General features: G+C 44.4%; 1 protein-coding gene across 6 annotated transcripts in view; it reads left to right on the top strand.

Annotated features, from left to right (window-relative positions):
• Positions 1–3,719: 3,719 nt before the first annotated feature.
• The window catches only part of MRTFA (myocardin related transcription factor A), a 207,750-nt gene continuing 189,213 nt past the window's right edge, over positions 3,720–22,256 (top strand). For 2 of the 6 annotated variants that reach the window (XM_044940825.2, XM_044940827.2), the window contains exon 1: positions 3,730–3,826. Coding sequence is in view for 1 of the 6 variants with exons in the window: in XM_044940823.2 (XP_044796758.1) it covers positions 3,800–3,826 (27 nt within the window). In the remaining 5 variants the exon portion in view is untranslated. Of the gene's footprint in view, positions 3,827–5,217; positions 5,626–22,256 lie in introns of those variants that run through there. The other 4 variants (XM_044940826.2, XM_025282809.3, XM_044940823.2 and 1 more) reach the window with 3 other exon arrangements.

Consider the following 22,256-nt stretch of genomic DNA (forward strand, 5'->3'; position numbering starts at 1 on the left):
TTGACTCAATGGACATGAGTTTGATCAAGCTCTGGGAGTTGGTGATGAACAGGGAAGCCTGGTGTGCTGCAGTCCATGGGGTTGCAAAGAGTTAGACACAACTGAATGACTGAACTGAACTGATTGTCCCTATTCTTGATTGCAGACCAGGATTGTCTATTTCACTTTTTAATACCTCCTCTAGTTCCTTCTGTGTAGCCAATGGATGTTTATTGAATTTCAGCCAGAGTTTTCATTTTAGTATCTGTACCCTGGCTTTGGTAGTTTTTGGTTGTGTGATAGCAAATCAAGTTCCTTAATTAACCTGTCTCAGTTTCCTCATCGAACAACGAGGATCATAATAGCATTCACCTCAGGTGAATTTCACAAGAATGAAAGAAGATAATGCATTCAGAATGCTTAGCAGTGTGCTTGGCACTTTAGAGCCATGGATTATCAGAGAAGGGAAGGATTCATTTAGACCGGAGGAAGAGTGGAGGGCTTCCTGGAGGAAGTGAAATGTGAGCTAGGATATAAATACGTAAAGATAAAAGAGAAGATATTTAGGGAGAGGGACCAATCTGAACAAAAACTTAAGAAGAAACAGGGAAAAGCAAGAAGAGCTCAGGATAGGGCTGATCAAGACCTGGGAAATGGAAGTGTCCTGGTGGTCCAGTGGTTAGGACTCCCTGCTTTCAGTGCTGTGGCCCAGGTTCAATCCCTGGTCAGAAACAAATATCCTGCAAACCATGAAAGTGTTAGTTGCTCAGTTGTGTCCGGCTCTCTGTGACTTCATGACTGTGGCCTGCCAGGCTCCTCTGTCCATGGAATTCTCCAGGCAAGAATACTGGAATGGGTAGCCATTCCCTTCTCCAGAGCATCTTCCTGACCCAGGGATCAAACCCAGGTCTCCTGTATTGCAGGCAGATTCTTTACCAACTGAGCCACCAGGTAAGCCCACAAACCATGTGGCGTGGCTAAAAAACAAAACAAAACAAGACCTGGGAAATACCTTTGAAGAGATTCCCCAGGAAGAGAGACAGCAAGGAAAAGGACAGGTGGGGTAAATCTTTTAGGGTGATGGATTAGCAGATTGGAAGGAGGGGGAAATGGGTCTCTAGCAGTTTGTTGAAGGTTTCTGTCATTGGATTTGCCCATTTCAGCAACAGCAGCAAAATTAGAAGTGGCAAGTTACATGGGTGACAGAATCGAATCGGCCTGTGTTTACAGCAATTTGCAGCAAAGGATGGAAATGCACGAAATGACAACTACTGCTAATTACTAGGAGGGTGAAGCTAAAAATCCCATATTTGTGTTAATTAATTAAAGGTGTACAAAAAAGAGTGAATTTGGCTTAGTAGGAGATTGGGGGGTGGGTGGGTGGGAAGGAGTAAAGGAAAGAGGGTGGAAAAGGTTGGTGACAAAGTCAGTTTGAGCCACAGGTTCAGGGCAGCCACTAAGCCTGGTGATGGAACCTTGCAGTGTGCTCATGGATGGAGGGGTCAGATCAAGGAAGGCCAAGGTTTCACTGTGCTCTGTGCTGGTCTCATCACACCTGGGTGTTTAAAGTAGTCACATTTTGGCTTCAGTGAACGAAAACCCAAGTGGAAAGGGAATGAATTGGCACCCAGGGTTAGACCCACACGGTGCCCCTTCCAAGTTTCTTTAACAGGCCAGTTCACCCATCCCCCAGCGGCTGTACTGGCAGCAAAGGGTTCCCAGATGCCCCAAATTCTGGAGAATTGCCCTCAGCTGAAGGGACTAGCGTTGGGGAACTTAACCCCTTCAGAGCCCATGGCTAGTGACTGAGCAAGATTGGGCAACACAAAGCGGCCTCGTGGTGGGGATAACCACGTGGCATGGTTTATGCGCCAGAGCTCTCTGGGGTGGATCAGGCCAAGAGATTATTTGAGCCTTACTTGGCTCTTTTCCTTTCCCTGCTCAACTTCCTCCCTTATAGGTTTTTCCTCCCTCAATAATTCCATTTACAGAATCTCCCTTATAGGCAAGGCTCTAAGGACCCTGACTTCAGACATCTGTGAAGTCAGCCAGAAAATGGCTGGACCCAGGCTCTCCAACAGTCATCACCTGCTGGGGCCTTTACGGTGTCTCAGCTCTGATAGTTCGCAGGTTCTCACGTGGACTTTATTCTCAAGCACATTATTTCCTGTGGTCTCCGGGTCAGTCCCAGGTGCAGAGCTGGACAGTTCGGCAGCCTCACTGCAAGAACTTCTCCTTCCTAATAGTTTCAACAAAGGATCCAGGAATTCCAATTGTACCGCCTTGGGTTACCTGCCTTTCTCTAAATCAGTCTCTGCAGATGGTGGAGGTGGGGAGGGGTGAGCAGTGCTTTGATCAGGACTGGGTTGGAGTCAGCTCCTTGGCCAAGTGTGGGGAGGAGTGGTTCCCCAGGGGAAAATTAGGGTCCTCTTTCCAGAAGAGAAGATGTCTGATGGAAGGACAAAAATAGCACATGTCCCTGACGTGCTCGTGTGCGGTCATGTCCAACTGGACTGTCGCCTGCCAGGCTGCTCTGTGCATGGGATTCCCCAGGCAAGAATACTGGAGTGGGTGCTATTTCCTATTCCAGGGGATCCTTCTGACCCAGGGATCGAACCCGTGTCTCTTGAGTTTCCTGCATTGGCAGGCAGGGTTCTTTATCACTAGCGCCACCTGAGAAGCCCCACAGTATAATCCAGGGAAAAAAACAAGAGTCAAATTGAAAGTAGAGATCATTAAGTGCTCTAGATACAAGTTTCATTAATTATTTTACTTTTGTGAAAACCTTCCTGCATTGCATTACCAATAAAAAATAAATAAAACCCACCACCAGCCATTTCTATCTTCATGTCTGTATCCCTAATAGAGCCTGACAAACTGAAGATGTCCCCACAAAGTCACTAGGAGAGTGTGGTGCATGGAAGCCATCGTCTGAGGAATGGTGACAAGAAGACTTAATCTCTGTTGTTTTGGGGACTGGTAAGAGGGTGTGGGAAAGGCAGCTTGCTGGTCATCTTCAAATATTTGGAATGTTGTCATGACAAACTGGGATTAGACGTGCCCTGTGTTATCTTCAGGGGATGACATTAGGATTTACGGTCAGAAACTAGAGGGAGGCGGATCATCCATAAGAAATATATATGCACACCATATATATGATATTCACACACACACTCACACACACACACACTATATATATATATATATATATACAGACACACACACACACACACACACACACACACACACACAATTTGTCTTAAGAAAAGGAGAGGCCTGTTTGAGAGGTGGTGAGTTTGCCATGTCTGGGAAGCTGAGTGGGATGTTACCCTGTTCATGGCTAATAACATATGCTGTGGGACTTCCCCAGCCATCCAGTGGTTAAGACTCTGCTCCCCAATGCTGGTGGCCTGGGTTCGATTCCTGGTTGGGAAACCAAGATCCCACATGCCATGGGGTGTGGCCAAAAAGTGGAAAAAAAAAAAAAAAACCCAACAAAACACACAGCTGTGTTTCCCTCTCCCCGCCCCGGCTATTTCCTGAAGGCTGAGGGTAGGTAGACGCCATCGGGAATGCGCCAGCCCGGTCTTGTCTTGGGGAAACCTGCCCCACGCCAGTAATTTCCACCGGCAGGACTTTTGCCTCATACCTCTGGGCCCTCTAGTTAGTCATGCTGCTGGGGATTGGCTGCATGGTCACCCCAGCATGTGCCTTCATGTCCCCCAGTTCGGTGAGAGAGCACCCCCAGGGCAGTGATGACTTCGTTTGTCTTACCCCCTCAAGAAATATTTGCTGAATAAATAATTTTATCAAGACTTTCATGGAGGAATTCTTGCCTTGGAGGAAGGTATGTGACTAAAGGGCCACAGGGCTCCTGCCTGAACTACAAGATTCTATGACCAGCGGTGATACTGAACTTGAAATTTACAAGATAGATGAATAACTAGGAAGACCCGGGCGCCCCTTAGGCTTTTGCAGCAGTTGGAGGGGGATAGGCACCCTCTCCTGCCTTACCTCTGAGAGTGACACCAATGGGCAGCCTCGGGAGGCTTTTGGGGGAGAATAGGGGGTGTAGTAAGAATTACTCTGGGATGTAAAACGATCTGCCTCTTTTCAGTCTGTATGCCATCACGCCGCTCCTTCCTAAACCTTCAAGAATGCTCTAGCCCCTTCTTCCTGTAGCTGCCCGTTACTCCCCCCTCCTTACTCTGTCTGGTGACACCATCCCCAGGAAGCTTTCGGGAAAGCACTTCCCCCTCTTTCCACCCCGCCAAGTTGCAGTTATTTAGCCTTTTCTGGGCTCCCGCCCATTGCTGGGGGGAGGGGAAGCAAATGGCTCGCTTCCCTCGAGGCACTTACCGCAGGGAACCTGGTTTTCCTTGTTTCTCTCTCCCTTTTAGCCCGCTTTCTTTCTCCTTGTTGAAGTCATGGACCAAGTCCCTGTGTGGCCTTTGCGCCTAACGCAGCACGCGCGCACACACACACACACACACACACACACACACCCCCCGCAGCCCCCCCCCCCCCCCCGACCCCACACCCCTTCGCTACGAGAGTGGATGCCGGAGAGAGGAGGACATCAATCAGCATCTTATAATTATAGAATTACAAGAGTCGTCTAGTGCAGTCCTTCCTTTTACAGATGCTCTTCCTGAAGTCTCCTGATACAGGGTTTTGGGTTCATTCAGTCTTTTTTTCTTGAAGCCCAAAGCACTTTTGCTGTTAATGATCTCAACATTCTGGGCAGGTAAAGTTGGGGTAGGTGGGTGCCGGTATCCTCCCGTTTACTGTAGTGGAAACTGACTCAAAGAAACGAGACGACGGGCTTCGGTGGGGCGGGGGCTGTAACGGGAACTCAGGGCTCCGGGCCAGTGCGGAATTTATTGTGTCTCCTTTTGGGAAGCGTGAAATTAAGTAATCGATTTATGAGCCCCAGGCGGGGATCCTTCAGCCCCCTAAAAGGATTGTGATGGGGTCTGGAGGATTAATGCACTAAGCTCTGGCAGCATTGACCCCTTGGCAACTTGGCCAAGTCTGGCAGGGTCCGCCGCCCTTGCCTTGACTGGATGACCATTGGGTTGCGGCCTCTTTAAGGCCCCAGCGCCCCGCCTCCGGCTCGTCTCCGACCTCCTCCCACCTCCTCACCGCCACTCCACCAGTTCCAGACTTTCCTCGACAATGAGGTCATCTCCCCGCTTCCCATTGGCTGCGCTGGGCCGTCAGTCACAGGAAGTCCCGCCGCCACGCTCGCCACCCTTGTATTCCTCCCTTGCCCTCCCTCCTTTTAGTCCGTGGTTCCCGGCCTCCACGAGGCCTCAGATTGGTCAGCACTGCTGTCACTCCTTCAGCGGGCGTGGCGTGGTGGGGGGTGCGGGAGGCGGGTGTGGTAGGAGGACCCGCAGCTTCCGTGCCTGAGAGGAGCCGGCCAAGGCCGTGTCTGTGGTGTCCCCGCGGCGGCAGCGGTGAGCGCGACCGTCCCATCCTTCCCACCCTCTCAGCTCCGCTCGCTGCACGCCCTCCGCTCGCGCCGACTTATCCACAGCTCCGCGCGTCCCTGCTGGACGCTGAGCCTCGGGAGGAGACACGCGCGGTTGAGAGCCGGAGCGGGGACCGCCGCGGAGCCCGGCCCGGGAGGAGAGCCAGGCGGTGAGTGAGAGTCCGGGCAGGGACCCCTCCCCCACCGCTGCCCCGCCCCGAGCATCCTTTCTCCGGGCGACCCCGCCGCGCGCGCCCTCCGGGGGTCTGGCTGTGGGCCGGCCTCGCCCCTCGGCCCCTTCCCCACCGTCGCCCCGCTTCCCCAGGCTGGGGTCGTAGAGCCGGGACGGGCGGCGTGGGGGCGCGGGCGGTCGGTGCACCTGTGCGCGGCGGGGCCGTGCCGCGGGGGTGTGGAGGCACGGAGGTTCCCGCCCCCGCGGCGTCCCGGGCGTTTCGTGACTGCAGGGACCAGGTGTCTGTCGGGTGCTTTCTCCTGGATCTTGTGTAGACCCTTAGGATCCATGTGCAGTTCCCAGGATTCCCAAGCAAGGAAGTCTGACCTGGACTTGTTGATGCCTGTTTGGCTACCTGAATGCTGCCAGGTGTAAGAGATCTGGCACATCTGAAACTTTCCCCTCCAACAAAATGTTTGTCAGGACACTTCTAGTATATTCCCTAGCCTGGCGAGAATGCAGGAGCATTGATCCTCTGTAGTTGCTAGGGCTGAAGTTTTCCAGTCAGATTCTCAAACCTGCCATTTGCCAGCTGTGTAATCTTGGGCCTCAGTTTTCTCATCTGAAAATTGGGGGTAATAATAGTATCCATCATGGAGTCGTTGTAGGAGTTAAAATGTTTGACACTGCGCTTGCCCACCTTAGTAAAGGCCCAAGCAGTGTTTGTTTTTGTGACACTGAGAACCACGATAGACCAGCATGTGTGTGTAAGCACCAGGCCAACTTGGCTTTGTCAGGGTTTCTCTGTTTTCTCTCTGTTATGCAGCATAACTAACGGGCAGTTTGGTGGACAGTTCACTGCTTACCAGCCTATACTTGGCATGAAGTGTGCGTGGACAGGAATGTGAAATATGTCACTTAACTCTAGCAGTGAAATCACACCTCGTGTCCTGCATGTTTACATACTTTAAAATCCATAAGATGTCTGAAATGCGCCGCCTGCCCCCCCACCGCCGAGTTGCCAGTTTTTGAGCTCTTTTCAGGGTCTTCCACCTGAAGCCAAGGTCTGAAGCAGAATCTCTATTTAAAATAAGAAGTTAAATTTGCGTGTCTTACTTTGGAAGATCCCCCCAGATTCCACATTTCACTTATGCAGTTTTACTGTTGAAAAGCAGCCACCTCCCAGGGATGAGGTGACAGCCAGCTGGCCCACAGCCCTATGACTGTAGGGTGGGGAACCTTTGGCTGAAAGTTACTAAGCTAAATTTTGCCTGGTGGTGTTCACATTTTTCACAGCGAATCAAAGGGCTTTATGATCCTCAGTTTCTTAATGAAGTGTTTTAGAAAGAAGCAAACCATTACTGCTTTTTTCAAAAACACATGCATAGGAAAACCGGCTGTAGTATAGTTCCAGCATTTGCTTCAGTTCTTTGCCAGTAACTCTTAAGAAGAGCTCCTGTTTAAAAAGGCTTCCAAAAGCCACATCCATTAGGATACCATTTTTTATTTAGAATGAAATCATGTGAGAGTATTCTGTATTGCATAAGCCAAAAGTATTTAATGCAGACTTTCTGAGTCCTTAGTGCTATGTCGAGTGTTATGAGGAAGGGATCAGAAGCACAGAGGAGCATCTCGGCCCATAAAGGGCAAAAACAAAGTTTGGTCACCCAGGAGTGATCCGGGTACTGCTTGAGTAGTGACTTCACTCATTCATTCAGTTTTTGTTTCATGCCTGTAACGTGCCAGGTGTTTTTCTAAAAGCTGAGGCTATGAAATGAGTGAGGCGTATGTTCCCTCCTCATGAGGAACTCACAGTCTAGTGGGAGAGACGGATGTGACAGGTAACTGTAACACACTGAGATAAACGCCAGGTACAAACCCAGAATCGTGTGGGAGAGTCGAGGGAACGCTTCCTGTGGACTTCAAGGAGAGGATGGCCTTTGAGCTGAATCTTTTATTCATTAGATAAAAGAGAGGAAGATCATTCCAGAGAGGAATAACTAAACTTAAAAACTGACAACTGTTTGGACCATAAGTACAAGCCCTAGGTAAGGGGTAAGAAAACTGACATTCTGCCACGCTCACTCCGTAACAGGCATCAAGCTAGGCTTTTAATGCATTGCTTAATCCTCACAGTGATTCTGTGAGGTAGATTTTACTTCCACTTCAGGATATGGAAACTGAGGCTCAGGGTGTTAAAGAATTTATCTAAGGTTACACAGTGAGGGACAGAGCCAGGACTGGAATTCCTAATTTAAAAGTGTAGTGAGCTTTTTTTTTCTTTTAACACTCTGTTTTGTTGTAGAAGTACTAAATAATACAATATACTTCAGTTAAAAATTGCTTTCTGTGAAACAAATTCATATTTGATTGAGTTGCTTGGACTTGTATAATGAATATAGGCTATTTTTTAAAAAATCAAATGGTATTTATTTTACACTTATAAATGTGATATTTGCTAAAAATCATGGCCCATGAAAACCTTCAGTAAAAACAGAGAATACAGAGACAGATTTAAGTGGGGGCACTTTAGGAAGTAAACAGGTATGGACTTTTCTTGAGGCTGCAGCTTCGATATTTATTTAAATATAAAAGAAAAACATATGCAGACATACAGCCAATTAAATAGACATGATGAAAGGGGTGAAATAATTTTTGAATATTTAAATTTTACAAAGGGGAAACTAGAATTTTGCAGTCCTGTTAACAAAGATTGTTTTATTATATTTAGAGAGACCACTGTGGCAAGGGCATACAGTGGACTGTAAGCTCCATAAGGGCAAGGATGTTTCTTTGTTTTGTTGTCAGCTTCAAGGGCGGTTCTGGGACACAGCAGATGCTCAGAAGTCTATTTCAGAAGGCCTTTGAGACAGAAAAGGGAGGACATTGATAGAGTACAGATGAAGTACTTTAGGCATAGGGAATAGTTTGTTAATGGATATGTTTTGGAAGAAAAGGAACAGTGGACAAAGGGGAATAGTCTGCTGGCACAGTTCAACAAATATGGGCACTGTTTATTTCTAAGGCTTCAGGGAGCTTTGAGAATTAAGAAAACAGTCTATGCTCTTAAGGAGCTTCCAGTGTTAGAGAGTAAGTGTCTGGTATTAGCTGTCTACTGCTGTCAATTGCCGTGTAACAGTTATCCCCAAAGATAGGGCTTAAGATGGCAATAAACATTTATTACCTCTCACAGGTTCTGTGAGTTAGGAGTTCAGGAGCAGATGGGCTGAGTGGTTTCAGGCTCAGGGGATCTCCAGAGATTGCAGTAATATGTCAGCTGGGTTGCAGTCCTCCAAAGGCTTGACTGAGGCTGGCAGATCCTCTGTCAGGGAGGCTAATCTGTATGGCTGGCAAGTTGATGCCAGCTATGGGGGGAGGTCTCTGTTTCTCTCCACGTTGGCCCCTCCACAGAGCTACTTCTGCCTGCCCCCCAGCACGGCCACTGGCTTCCCCCTGAGCGAGTAATCCAGTAAACCACACCGCATCATCTTTTATGACTTAGCTTCAGAAGTCACATAGCATCCTTCCTCCAGCATTCTGTAGGCCACTCGTTGCAGGAAGTGACTACACAGGGATGTAAATACCAGGAGGTGAGGGGTCAGCTTGGAGGCAGCCTGCCATAGTGGGAAGCATAGAAAAAGCTAAGTGTTGGAAGAAAGCACAGGGTGCTGGGGTAGGGGAGGGAAAGAGGGAGAGGGGAGGGAGGACTCAGAGGAGGGAGAGATTACCTTTGGGATGATGAGGGAATTGGGAAAGTTTTCATTGTTTGAATAGATAGTTGCAAATATTTATTGTGCGCTTACTATGTGCCTTCCACATGGTAGGCTCAGTTATGGAGGTGGACACTGAATTGGGGCCACCTGAATGTTTTTAAGTAGCCTAGACCAGCATTGACACTAAGGACAAATATTTGATCTTTATGTATAAGGTGAAGGTGGAGTCATTTTTCTGATGTTGAAGAAAACAGTCACTTATCAGAGAGATAGACAAGCAGTTACAGAGTGTGAGTAGTTAAGAGGATAAATACTAGAGCCAGACCTTCTGGGTTCGAGTCCTGGATCCACCGCTTGCCAGCTCTGTGTGTGGTACTGTGATACTTCTGCTACTTTATCTTCTCAGTGACTCACTAACTGTAAAATGGTGGTGATAATGATGTCTGCTTTATATTTTGCTCTGAGGATCGAAAAACTTAAATATGCCAAGTCCTTGGAACACCTTTACATGCATCATCATCATCATGATTATTTTTCGGCAGTAACACAGATCTGACATGACTGAATGAGGTTGGAGGCAGAGATGAATGAATATAAAATGATGTATTCAGAAGGAGGCATTTAGATGTCAATCATTGCTGCTTCAGCATCACTTTTTCCAGTTCAGATACCTACATCTTGATAGATTTTATTTCGCCAGTTAGAGTGAAAGCAGTGATTTTATTAGTTGAACTCCACAGTTAAACAGGACCTCAGGAGGTACACAATTTGCCCACCAACACATTGTTGACCGGGATATTTTTGCAGAAACTAACGCCTGTGGCATTAATGTGTCTCTGGTCAATAATGTGTTAAGGGTATCTCATACCCTCTTGTTGTCCCTCTAAATTCCTAGGACCTTTGTCTGCAGAATGGGTTTAGTCAGAAGCACTTCTTACAGTTTCACAGGCTTCAAGAGAGCTTAGAGGTGGATCTAGGCCCCAAAGTAAAAATACCTAGAATGAGAACTTTTGTGAGTCACACAAAACTGAGTCACAGAAGAATCTGCAAAATTCTTAAAGTTATTAACTTACGACTTTTGTGAAGAGGAAAGATAAGTGAACTCCATGTCGCTAAAGGTGTTGAAGCAGGAATTGGTTGACCTGCCAGGGTGCCTTAGTTAGTTGCTAGCATTCATCGCTCAGTTGTGTATGACTCTTTGCAAGTCCATGGACTAGAGCCTGTCAGGCTCCTCTGTCCATGGAATTCTCCAGGCAAGAATACTGGAGTGGGTTGTCATGCTCTCTCGCCAGGAACCTTCCCTGACCCAGGGATCCAACCTGGGTCTCCTGCATTGCAGGCAGATTCTTTACTATCTGAGCCACCAGGGTGCCTTGGGTGGAGCTAATTGCTTAAGTTGCCTTCAGTTCTGCGGTTCAGTGACTCAAGTCCAACTCGCATTGTTTAGTTGAAGTGAGGCTCTGAGAAATTAAATGATTTGAAGTTCCACCACTGTCCAGTGGCTGCGCTGGAGCAGTTCCTCACCCTTTGTTTAAGACAGGCTCACACAGCAGTAACAAAAGGCCTACAGAATCCTAGGAAGACAGAGTTGTGAAAAAAAATGTTTTTTCTTTTCTTCAGATACTGTATTTTTCCTTTTGTGTATATTTGATTCATTTGCTTCTTCACTTACTCTTGTTAATAAGCATTAAGAAATCATTCTCTGTATAAATGAGTACAAGTAATCAGTAATTTGGGTAGCTCATTTTAAAATCTGGAGTGTATCCTCTGTTTGTTACTGAATTTGAAAACAGGTGGGCTATTTTCAGGTTTTTGACCTCTGAAATTGTGAGAATTAAAGGTCAGTTTGGTTTTCTGAAAAATCTTTGTTTTGGTATCAAAATTAAAAGTGAAAGTGAAGTCACTCAGTCATGTCCAACCCTTTGTGATCCCATGGACTGTAGCCTACCAGGCTCCTCTGTCCATGGGATTTTCCAGGTAATAGTACTGGAGTGGATTGCCATTTCCTTCTCCGGGGGATCTTCCCAACCCAGGGATCTCCCGCATCGAACCCGGGTCTCCCGCATTGTAGACAGACGCTTTACCGTCTGAGCCACCAAGGAAGTCAAATTAAAAGTGTCCCGGGTATAATTTGAAAAAAAAAAAAAAATTCTAAACTTCCTATCCAGAGAGAGTAAAATAATTAGGTAACATGTCAAGTGTAAGGGCAGGAGCAGAGCTAGATACGAACAGTTATCAGTTGTGTAACCCTAGACTCACCATCTAACCGTCTGTGACTCGCTTTCCTCATCTGTAACATGGAGTTAATAATTCTTAAAACATGAGGTGGTTATGAGTATGGAGAAATGTAAAGGCGAGTAACAGTGATGTGTGCTTTATTAGTCATCGTGTTGCCTCATTAATCCTCCCACCAGCTCTGTGAAGTAAGTAACAGCACCATTTTGCAGATGACAGTACAGAAGCTTGGAGAGATGAACTAAGTTACCGCAGTCGAGACTGGAACTCAGGTCTGGCTGTGAGTTAAAGACGGCGACTCCCCACCGTTGTATGTTGTTGTTCAGTCCCAAGTCCTGTGCCTCCAGTAAATGTTTGTTCCTTTTCACTTTCTTTTGCATGGTTAGTGAAAATGTCTATACAGTGAGAATTTTTTATGGTAGTAATCACAGTGTTATAGCTCTCAAAATATTCTTTGGGATATTCCTTATATGCATTCAGTATCTTACTGCCATTCCTGAAATGGAAAGCTATAACAGTGACTTCACTTCAGTTGCACAGTAGATACTTACTAAATAAGGGCATACCAGAATATCCAAATTAAAACTTTTTGGTCAGTGTTTCAGTATCTTTGTGACTGTAAATGGTGTAAGTTATGCCAGAGTCTCTTAATCGTGGTTAATTTGTACATATTTTCACTACCACAGAATTGACAGGAATGTGGAAATTTGCCCTCTCATAGTTTAGGACCCGCCATATTGCATGTTGGTATTAAAATGGTGTTATCGTAGTTGAAACTGGCTTTATCGTTGATTTTATATTTTATTAAATGATGGATATCTTTAAAGTCTTTTAAAATTTGCCACATATATGTTGTCTTGTTTTTTTTTTTTTTTTTTTTTTTTTTTTTTAGGTAGAGATGGGGAAAGAATTGAGAAATGGAGAATGGAGAGTTTGGGCTATTTTCTTTCTTATTCTTTATACATGTTATAATCACTTTCAATGAACAATCACTTGAACTGAAGCTTCCATTCAGGGACCATTACATTCTTTATTTCTTACATACCAGCTTAATGCCCTGAGGTCATGCAGTGAAGGCAAAGATGTCGTGGTGTTTTAAATTATATTTTATGGATTCAGTGAATCATTTCACATCATCTTGTTGATATTTTCTTTCTCTTCAGATTTTTTTTTTCCTGGGTTGGGGGTGTGTGGGGTGTGTGGTACTGGAATAGGAATAATAGGGAGCCAAGAATATAATGAGATCATAGGCTAGTAATTTGAAATTAAATAAATTTAAAAATATTTCCTTTACTTAGTAGAAGTTCGTAGGATGATGTGGTTCATACGTGTGATATCTGTCATGAATCTTTGTATGCATTGAATCAGTTATTTGTTTAATCATGTTCATGACTCAGTCACTCTGGAGCGTAATTGACCTCCCCCTCGCCCCTCTTTTGGCTTCACCTGAAAGCTGATTCTGAAGGTGAACCTAGCAGAAACAGTATGTGTGAAAACTGGGTATGACTTGTAGAATTTGGACAAGCTATTCATGACGTTTTATTTTCAACGAGTTTAATAACCTGTTGGGTGCCTAAATAAAACTGAGTTAATTATAGTGTAACCTTTTATTCTATTTGGAGAGTGTTAAGGGATTTTTGAATACCCTCCAAAATTCACCTTCATCAAGTGAGCTTAGAAAGCTCTTTCTAGAGCAGGAATTCTCAAAACTTTATTTGCATGACAGTTCCTCCTCCTCCTCGCCACTCTTTTTTTTTTTTTTTTTTTTAAAGCCTAGTAGATTTTCCCTGCTGTTTGGAGATAGTAGTGATGAGTTTTAGAGTTGAATGCACCTGTTTTCAGCTGTGGCTCTACTGCTCATTGGCTTTGTGATCTTGGGCAAGGGAATTAATCTTTGTCAATCTCTTGTTTCCTCGTAGGATAGATGTAAGGGGTAAATAAAGTTACGTGTAAAGCATTTAGCACATAATAGGCATTTAATTTGGAGAAGAAAATGGCAGCCCACTCCAGTGTTCTTGCCTGGAGGATCCCCGGGACGGCGGAGCCTGGTGGGCTGCCATCTCTGGGGTCACACAGAGTCAGACATGACTGAAGCGACTTAGCAGCAGCAGCAGCAGCAGGCATTTAATTCTTGTTAAGTTTCATAGCACCCAGAATTTTTCTTTTGTAGCACAAGTCCCAATTGCAGCTAAATTGTTATGTAGTTATTTTATGTTTTTCTTCTAGTAAACTTCAGGAGGCTGTCTCTTCATGACTCTCTTCCTGGCATGCAGCATAGTGATTGGCAGGGCATATGATAAATGCTCAGTAAATGCTTGTTGAATGAATGAAAGTAAAGTGGTAATGTTTCTTCTGGTTAATCAGGTCAGAGCTTTGGAGTCATTTTCTCTTTCTTTCCCACTTCACATTCACTCCATTGGCAAATCCTCTTAGCTTCTTCCATATGCATGATCTGATCACTTCTTACCACCTCCCTTGTCTAAGCCATCTGTATTACTTTCCTGTGGCTGCTATAACGAATTACCAGAAACTTGGTGTCTTAAAAAGACAGTGCATATTTATTCTCTCACAGCTCTGAAGGTCAGATGTCTAAAACCAGTTTCACTGGGCTGAAATCAAGGTGTCAGCTGCAGTGCTGCAGTCCTTCTAGAAGTCTTAGGGGAGTCTGTTCCTCACCTCTTCCAGCTTCTGGTGACTGCTGGCATTCCTTGGCTTGAGGTGGTGTCTCTTCAGTCTTCAGGGCCAGCATTTTCAAATGTCTCTCTGCACGTCTTCTCCTCTGTTTGTCCCGTCTCTCCCTGCCTGTTTTATAAAGAAATTGCATTTAAGGCTCACCCAGATAATCCAGAATAATTGCTCCATCTCAAGATCCTTAGCTTAATCACGGCTGCAAAGATCACCCTCCTTTTCTGACATATGAGTTCCAGTGTTAGGATACGAAGGATGTGGATATCTCTTATGGTACCATTTTCAGTCTGCCGCATTCTGCCCTTTGAACCTCAAAGATTCATATTTGTCCCACAAGCGAAATACATTCATCCCATTCCGACATTCCAGAGTCTCAACCCATTGCAGCATCAAGTCCAGAATCTCATCTAAATATCATCAGCTCAAAAGTCCAAAAATCTCATCATCTAAATCAGGTAGAGGTGAGACTCTGGGTGTGATCCATCTTGGGGAAAAATTTCTATCTGTGCGCCTGGGAAGCTCGAAAACGAGTTATGTGTTCCCAAACTACAGTGGTGGACATGCAAAATATGACCGTCATGGACGTTCCCAAATCCAAAAAGGAGGAGATACAAGGAATAAGTGTGTCACTGGTCCCAGGCAGTTTCGAATTCAGCAGGGAAAATTTCTCAGGTTGCAATGCCTGGAAGTAATCTTTTGTGGCCAGGGACCCTGCCCTCTGGGCCTTTGGCTCTGGCTTCTGGGCCCAAGTCTCAGTTCTTAGAGTTATCCTTACTTTTTCTTGAAGGGTAAGTAGTGCATGTTTTCAACTGAGTAGTTTTATTAGTAGTTAAATTGCCTGTAGAATTTTGGTAGTCTGACCGTCTTTCTTTTACTTTATTCTCTTTCTGCCCCTTTCAGGCCAAGCTGGCAGTGTTTCTGCTGATAAAACATTCTCAGAAACCTTTGAGTCTCCTGTGTGTATCTCAGGGACTCTTGTCATGAGACAAGAGGTCCTCCAGTCTCGCATTGCTTCCTAGCTCCTGCTTAGGCGGTTGGGTGAGGGTCCCTGCGTCACGTGTGCAATCCTTCAGCACTGATGAAAGGTTGTCCACACACTCTTGGCTTTTTCTCCATAGCAGTGCTTTCTTAATAGGGTATCTCCTAATTTTAGTGTTTTTGTGATCTAGACAAGCTGAGAATTTCCCAAATCATCATGTCCTGGTTTCTTTTAACATTTCGCCCATCTGTTTATCTTTCCTCTTGCATTTTGCCATAAGCAACAAGAAAAAACCAGGTCACATCTTCAACTTGTTGCTTGAAAATCTCTTTAGCTAAATACTGAAGTTCATTGCTTATCCTTGCTAAATATCCAACTTTTCCTTTTCATACAACTTCTGGACAGAGTTCACATAAGTTTTTGTTTTTTTTTGCCACTATCTAAAAAGGATTATTTTTCCTTCAGTTCTTAATAATGTTCCTCATTTTCTAATGAGCTCTCACCAGAAGCACCTTTAATGTTTGTTTTTTACCAGCTTTCTGTTTATGATGACATATGTATTCTATTAAATGAGATAGACTTTATTTGTTGTGCTTCTCACTTCCTCCTGAGCTCTTACCAGGAATGTTTTCAATATCCATATTTCTACGAACAGTCTGTTTAAGGCAATCTAGGCTCTAACGGAGAAGGCAGTGGCAACCCACTCCAGTACTCTTGCTTGGAAACTCCCATGGATGGAGGAGCCTGGTAGGCTGCAGTTCATGGGGTCTCGAAGAGTGGGACATGACTGAGCGACTTCACTTTCACTTTTCACTTTCATGCTTTGGAGAAGGAAATAGCAACCCACTCCAGTGTTCTTGCCTGGAGAATCCCAGGGATGGAGGAGCTTGCTGGCCTGCCGTCTATGGGGTCGCACAGAGTTGGACATGACTGAAGCGACTTAGCAGCAGCAGCAGCGGGCTCTTTAAATTAGCTTCTCAAAATCTTCCCAGCTTCCATGCAGTATTCAGTTTCAAAGTCCCATTCCATATTTTAAAGAATTTGTTATAGCAGCACCCTACTTCAAGATACCAAAATCTGTATCAGTCAGTGTTCAACCAGAGAAACAGAACCAGTAGGAGATTAGGTGGTTTATTGTAAGGATTTATTGAGAAACCTGCATTAGAACTGGACATGGAACAACAGACTGGTTCCAAATAGGAAAAGGAGTACGTCAAGGCTGTATACTGTCACCCTGCTTATTTAACTTATATGCAGAGTACATCATGAGAAACGCTGGGCTGGAAGAAGCACAAGCTGGAATCAAGATTGCCAGGAGAAATATCAATAACCTCAGACATGCAGATGACACCACCCTTATGGCAGAAAGTGAAGAGGAACTAAAAAGCTTCTTGATGAAAGTGAAAGAGGAGGGTGAGAAAGTTGGCTTAAAGCTCAACATTCAGGACACGAAGATCATGGCATCTGGTCCCATCACTTCATGGGAAGTAGATGGGGAAACAGTGTCAGACTTTATTTTTTTGGGCTCCAAAATCACTGCAGATGGTGATTGCAGCCATGAAATTAAAAGACGCTTACTCCTTGGAAGGCAAGTTATGACCAACCTAGATAGCATATTGAAAAGCAGAGACATTACTTTTGTCAATAAAGGTCTGTCTAGTCAAGGCTATGGTTTTTCCAGTAGTCATGTATGGATGTGAAAGTTGGACTGTGAAGAAAGCTGAGCACTGAAGAATTGATGCTTTTGAATTGTGGTGTTGTAGAAGACTCTTGAGAGTCCCTTGGACTGCAAGGAGATCCAACCAGTCCATCCTAAAGGAGATCAGCCCTGGGTGTTCATTGGAAGGACTGATGCTAAAGCTGAAGCTCCAGTACTTTGGCCACCTCATGCGAAGAGTTGACTCATTGGAAAAGACTCTGATGCTGGGAGGGATTTGGGGCAGGAGGAGAAGGGGATGACAGAGGATGAGATGGCTGGATGGCATCACCAACTCGATGGACATGAGTTTGAGTGAACTCCGGGAGTTGGTGATGGACAGGGAGGCCCGGCGTGCTGCAGTTCATGGGGTCGCAGAGTCGGACACGACAGAGCGACTGAACTGAACTGATTCCTTACGTGGTTGTGGTGGCTGGCTAGGCAACTGGAACATTCATAGGCTAGGCTGTCAAGAAGGACAGATTGGAACTCTCAGCAGAAACTAAAGTTGGTATTGAAGGTGAAATTTCTCCTTCTGAGAAACCTGCTCTTAAGGCCTTTTATCTGATGGATTCAGGCCCACCTGGATCATCTAGAATAATCTCCTTTCCTTGAAGCCACCTGATTATGAATGTTAATCACATTTGCAAAATACCTTCAAAAGCAACACTTAGGTTGGTGTTTGAATAACTGGGGACCTTAGCCTAACCATGTAGACAGAACTCTGTGTGTATGTACGCTTAGTCGTGTCCAACTCTTTGCGACCCTATGGATTGTAGCCTGGTAGGCTCCTCTGTCCATGGGATTTTCCAGGCAATAATACTGGAGTGGATTGCCATTTCCTTCTCCAGGGGATCTTCCCTGCCCAAGGATTGAAACTGCATCTCCTTCGTGTCCTGTATTGGCAGGCGGATTCTTTACCACTGAGTCACCTGGGACGTTCAGACACAACTGACCATCACTGTCGTATTGTTATCTCTTGCTTAGATTATTGCAGTAGCTTCCTTTGAACTTGACTCCCTGCTTCTGCCCTTGACTTCTTACGCCGTGCTGTCCACATACGTCCTAAGTTTTATCATTTGCTCTCCAGAGACAGTTTCACGATCGCCCCCGCCCTTAGCTCACTGTACAGCAGCCCCCCTGGATTCCTCGCTATTCCTGGGTTGTGTCGGGTCTTTATGTTGGCTGTTTTCCTCTGCCTGAAATCCCGATCCCTGGATCTTCACATGTTTTACTTCCTTACTCTTTTCAGATCTTTGCTCAGATGTCACATTTTTAGACCATCATGTATAAAAAAGCCACTTTACTCCCAAATCCCAGGCTTTCCTGATTTCCCTTACCCTGCTTCACTTTCTCCACAGAACTATTCAGCCCGTGGCGTCTGTCTGTCTCCTGCCACTAGACGATAGTCTCTTCAAGGGGCAGCTACCTTGTTTTGTTTATTGTTTCCTAAGTACCATCAGTACTTGGCGTGTAGTAGGTGCTTCATTGGAGAAGGCAATGGCACCCCACTCCAGTACTCTTGCCTGGGGAATCCCGTGGATGGAGGAGCCTGGTAGGCTGCAGTCCATGGGGTCGCTAAGAGTCGGACACAAGTGAGCGACTTCCCTTTCACTTTTCCCTTTCATGCATTGGAGAAGGAAATGGCAACCCACTCCAGTACTCTTGCCTGGAGAATCCCAGGGACGGGGGAGCCTGGTGGGCTGCCATCTATGGGGTCACACAGAGTCCGACACGACTGAAGCGACTTAGCAGCAGCAGCAGGTGCTTCATAAATATTTTTTGAATGAAAAAGTGAAGGAATGGATATTTTCATTTATATTTTCCCTCTCATGTGGTATTGAACATAGTTGATCACTTTCTTTCTTGAACCATTTTCTGTTCTTGCTATGACATTATTCAGGCTTCGCTGGGGCTCAGCAGTGAAGAACCCGTCTGCCAGTGCCGGAGACCCTGGTTCCATCCCTCGGTGGTTAAGATCCCCTGGAGAAGGAAATGGCAACGCACTCCAGTACTCTTGCCTGGGAAAGCCCTTGGACAGAGGAGTCTGGGGGGCCACTAGTTCTTCACCTAGTACCTTATCCCTTCTTTCTACCTCTCCTGCAGTAGTTTCTCAGCCTCTTGCTAGCTCTTCTTCACCCTGACCCAAGTGTGGGATTTTCTCAGGACTCTGGCTCAAACCCTCAAACCTCTTACTCTCTCTATAAGAGATCTTATCTAGTTCCATAGCTTTAAACACCAACTATATGCTGATGATTCCCAAATGTGTCTGTCTTTTTTAATACAAATCACTTTGCCACTTCTACTTGGATGTCTCACGGACATCTCAAATTTACATTTCAAACTAAACTTTTAACCTTCCTTGCCTCTTGTCAGAGTTGTTCCTAGTCCAGTGTTCTCCTCCATTTCTGTGAATGGTGCCTCTGTCTGCATAAGTTACATAAGCCAGAATTCAGAGGGTCATCTCTGACATATTCTTGAATCCTTTCATCCATTCCATCATCAATTTCTATTAATAATCACTCTATAAATATTATCTCATTTGTCAACTTCTCATTTCTTCTACTAAAGCCACTCTAGTCCAAGCCATGCCCTTTCCAGGACCACTTCAATAAATTCTTGGCTAATTTTCCTGCTTACATCCTTCCCTGTAACCATAATCATTTCTCCACACCGAAGCCCAAGTTTCAAATGCAGGTCTAATCACATCACCAGTCCTTGTTCCCTAGCCTTTCTCTGTAGGTTCCAAGCAGATAACTTATATGAATGGAATTGGATAGGTCAGAGGTTTTATACGGAATGGTAGGAACTACTGCAGTTGGAGAGAAGAACGTGCCCTGTCTAGAGAGGGCAGCCAGTACTCAGTGTTGATTTATTGTTGGCATTTGGGAAATATAGATCCAGAGTTGCTGATCTTCTAATTTTTTTCCCAGGGGAGCCAGAAGTCTGGATTTTTTTTAATTGTGAATGACAACCAGTTTGAATTGAAAAATTTTCTATACTTAGGAATACATTTAATGAAAAATATAAAAAAACTTTTACATTGAAAATCACAAAACATGGCTGAGAAAAAGAAGACCCAAATAAGTGGAGATGTACCATGTTAATGGTTTGAAAGACCCAGTGTTGTTAAATAGTCCAGTAGTCCCAAAATAATCTATTAAGATGCAGTGTGTTTACAGACTAAATTCCTGAAGGCTTCCTTTTTGGGGGGGGGGGGCGGGGGCGGGGTGTGTGGAAATTGACATGCTGAATCTAAAATATGTGAAACTGTGAAGAATTTACGATAGCCAAACTATTTAGAAGTGAGGGAATAAACTTAGATGACTTAAATTACCTGATTTTAGGACTTACTGTATAACTAGAGTAATAAAGACACTGTGGTATTGGTATTAAAAAAAATGTTGATCATTGACCACTATAGAGTCTTGAAAGGGACATATATGATCAGTTGATTTTTCAGCAAAGGCCAAAACATAATTCAGGGGGGAAAGGATAGTCTTGTCAAAAAATGTTGCTAGAACAGTTGGATGGATATTTGTATGTAAAGAAATGTCTTAATCCTTATCTGACACTATGCAGAAGAATTAATTTGAAGTGACTCATAAACCTAAATATACAAACTGAAGCCATAAAATGTATAGGCAAAATTATAAGAGAAAATCTTTGTGGCCTTGAAATAGGCAAAGATTGTTTTAGGACCCAGAAAGCTCTAACCAACCATAGAAGAAAAAAATTGGTAAGTCAGACCTTTATCAAAAGTAAAACTTTCTGTTCTGTAAAATACATTGTAAGAAAATGAAAAGGTAAATCACAGACTGGAAGGAAATATTACAAACACATATATGCTGCATATGTACACACACACACCTATGACTTGAATCCAGAATATATAAAACATTTTAAAATTCAGTAATGTAACAAATGGCCCTGTTAAAAATGAGCAGAAGTTTGAAGAGACCCTTTACAGAAGAAAATATATATGAATGTCTGAAAGCATATGAATAGGTGCCCAACATCATTAGTTACCAGGGAAGTAAAAATTAAAAACACAGTGAGATAGCACTTCATACCCACAAGGGTAGCTAAAATTAAAAAAAAAAAAAAATCCAAGTATTGGTGAGGATTTGAAAAGCTAGAATTAATCTGTGTTGCTGGTGGGAGCGTGAAATGGTACAACCACTTTGGAAAACAACTGGTCAGTTTCTCCTAAAGTTAAACTCGTACTTACCATGCAACCCAGCCATCCTGCACTTTAGTGTTTATTAAAGAGAAATGAAACCATATTCACAGAAAGACACATTAATTTTCATAGTACCTGATAGCCGAAAAACCGGAAACAGTCCAAATACCATCGTCAGAAGGTCAATAGATAAACCAATAGATAAAACAGTGGATTATCAGTTTATGCAACAATGTGAATGAATCTCAAAAACATGTTGAGTGAAAGTAAGAAATGAAAGAGAACTTACTGTATGGTTTCATTTATATTGAAGTTTTAGAATAAGTGAAATTAGTAACGAAAATTAGGTCAGTGGTTGGCCTGGTGATGAGTGTGGAGACTGACTGCAAAATGACATGAGGGACGATGGGAATGTGTTTTCTTGCTTAGGCGTGGTGACAGCACAATAGTGTACATTTGTCAAAACTCATTGAACTTCTTGGAAATGTACACTTCAAATGTGTGCATTTTATTGTGAGTAAATTATGCCTCAGAGTTTATTTAAAAAATACTGTACAGGTCAACACTCTGGACTAGACAAAGGTTGTTTGCCTGCCAAATTTGGTTGAGGTCAGCCAGTTTCTAACAGCTGATCTCTACCCCCACCCACACATGCACTGCAGGAGTGCCTGGCCTGTAATAGGCCTTCAAATTTCTGTTTAAGGAGTTGCAGCTCCATTGTAAGAAAATATCCCATCCTTCAGCTTCCTGCAATTTTCTGACTCCAGTCATTATGAAGTTAAGTGGCCTCTCTTGGCCAAAGTACCTTGAGGACAGATCATATATATATGTATATGTGTGTATATATATACACACACACATATGAAAATTATGTTTGGCACAAAAGCAGAGACTGGATAAGCTCTTCTTGCTTAGAATCTGTTTCAGCTTCTATTTCTTTGTCTTGAGCATTTACACTCTGCCTTCAGTGCAGAAGATGCAGGTTTGATCCCTGGGTCGGGAAGATCCCCTGGAGAAGGAAATGGCAACCCACTCCAGTGTTCTTGCCTGGGAAATCCCATGGACAGAGGGCCTGGCAAGCTACAGTCCATGGGGTTGCAAAAAAGTCGGACATGACTTAGTGACGAAACAACAA

This window comes from Bubalus bubalis, chromosome 4 (assembly GCF_019923935.1).
Source record: "Bubalus bubalis isolate 160015118507 breed Murrah chromosome 4, NDDB_SH_1, whole genome shotgun sequence".
NCBI lineage: Eukaryota > Metazoa > Chordata > Mammalia > Artiodactyla > Bovidae > Bubalus > Bubalus bubalis.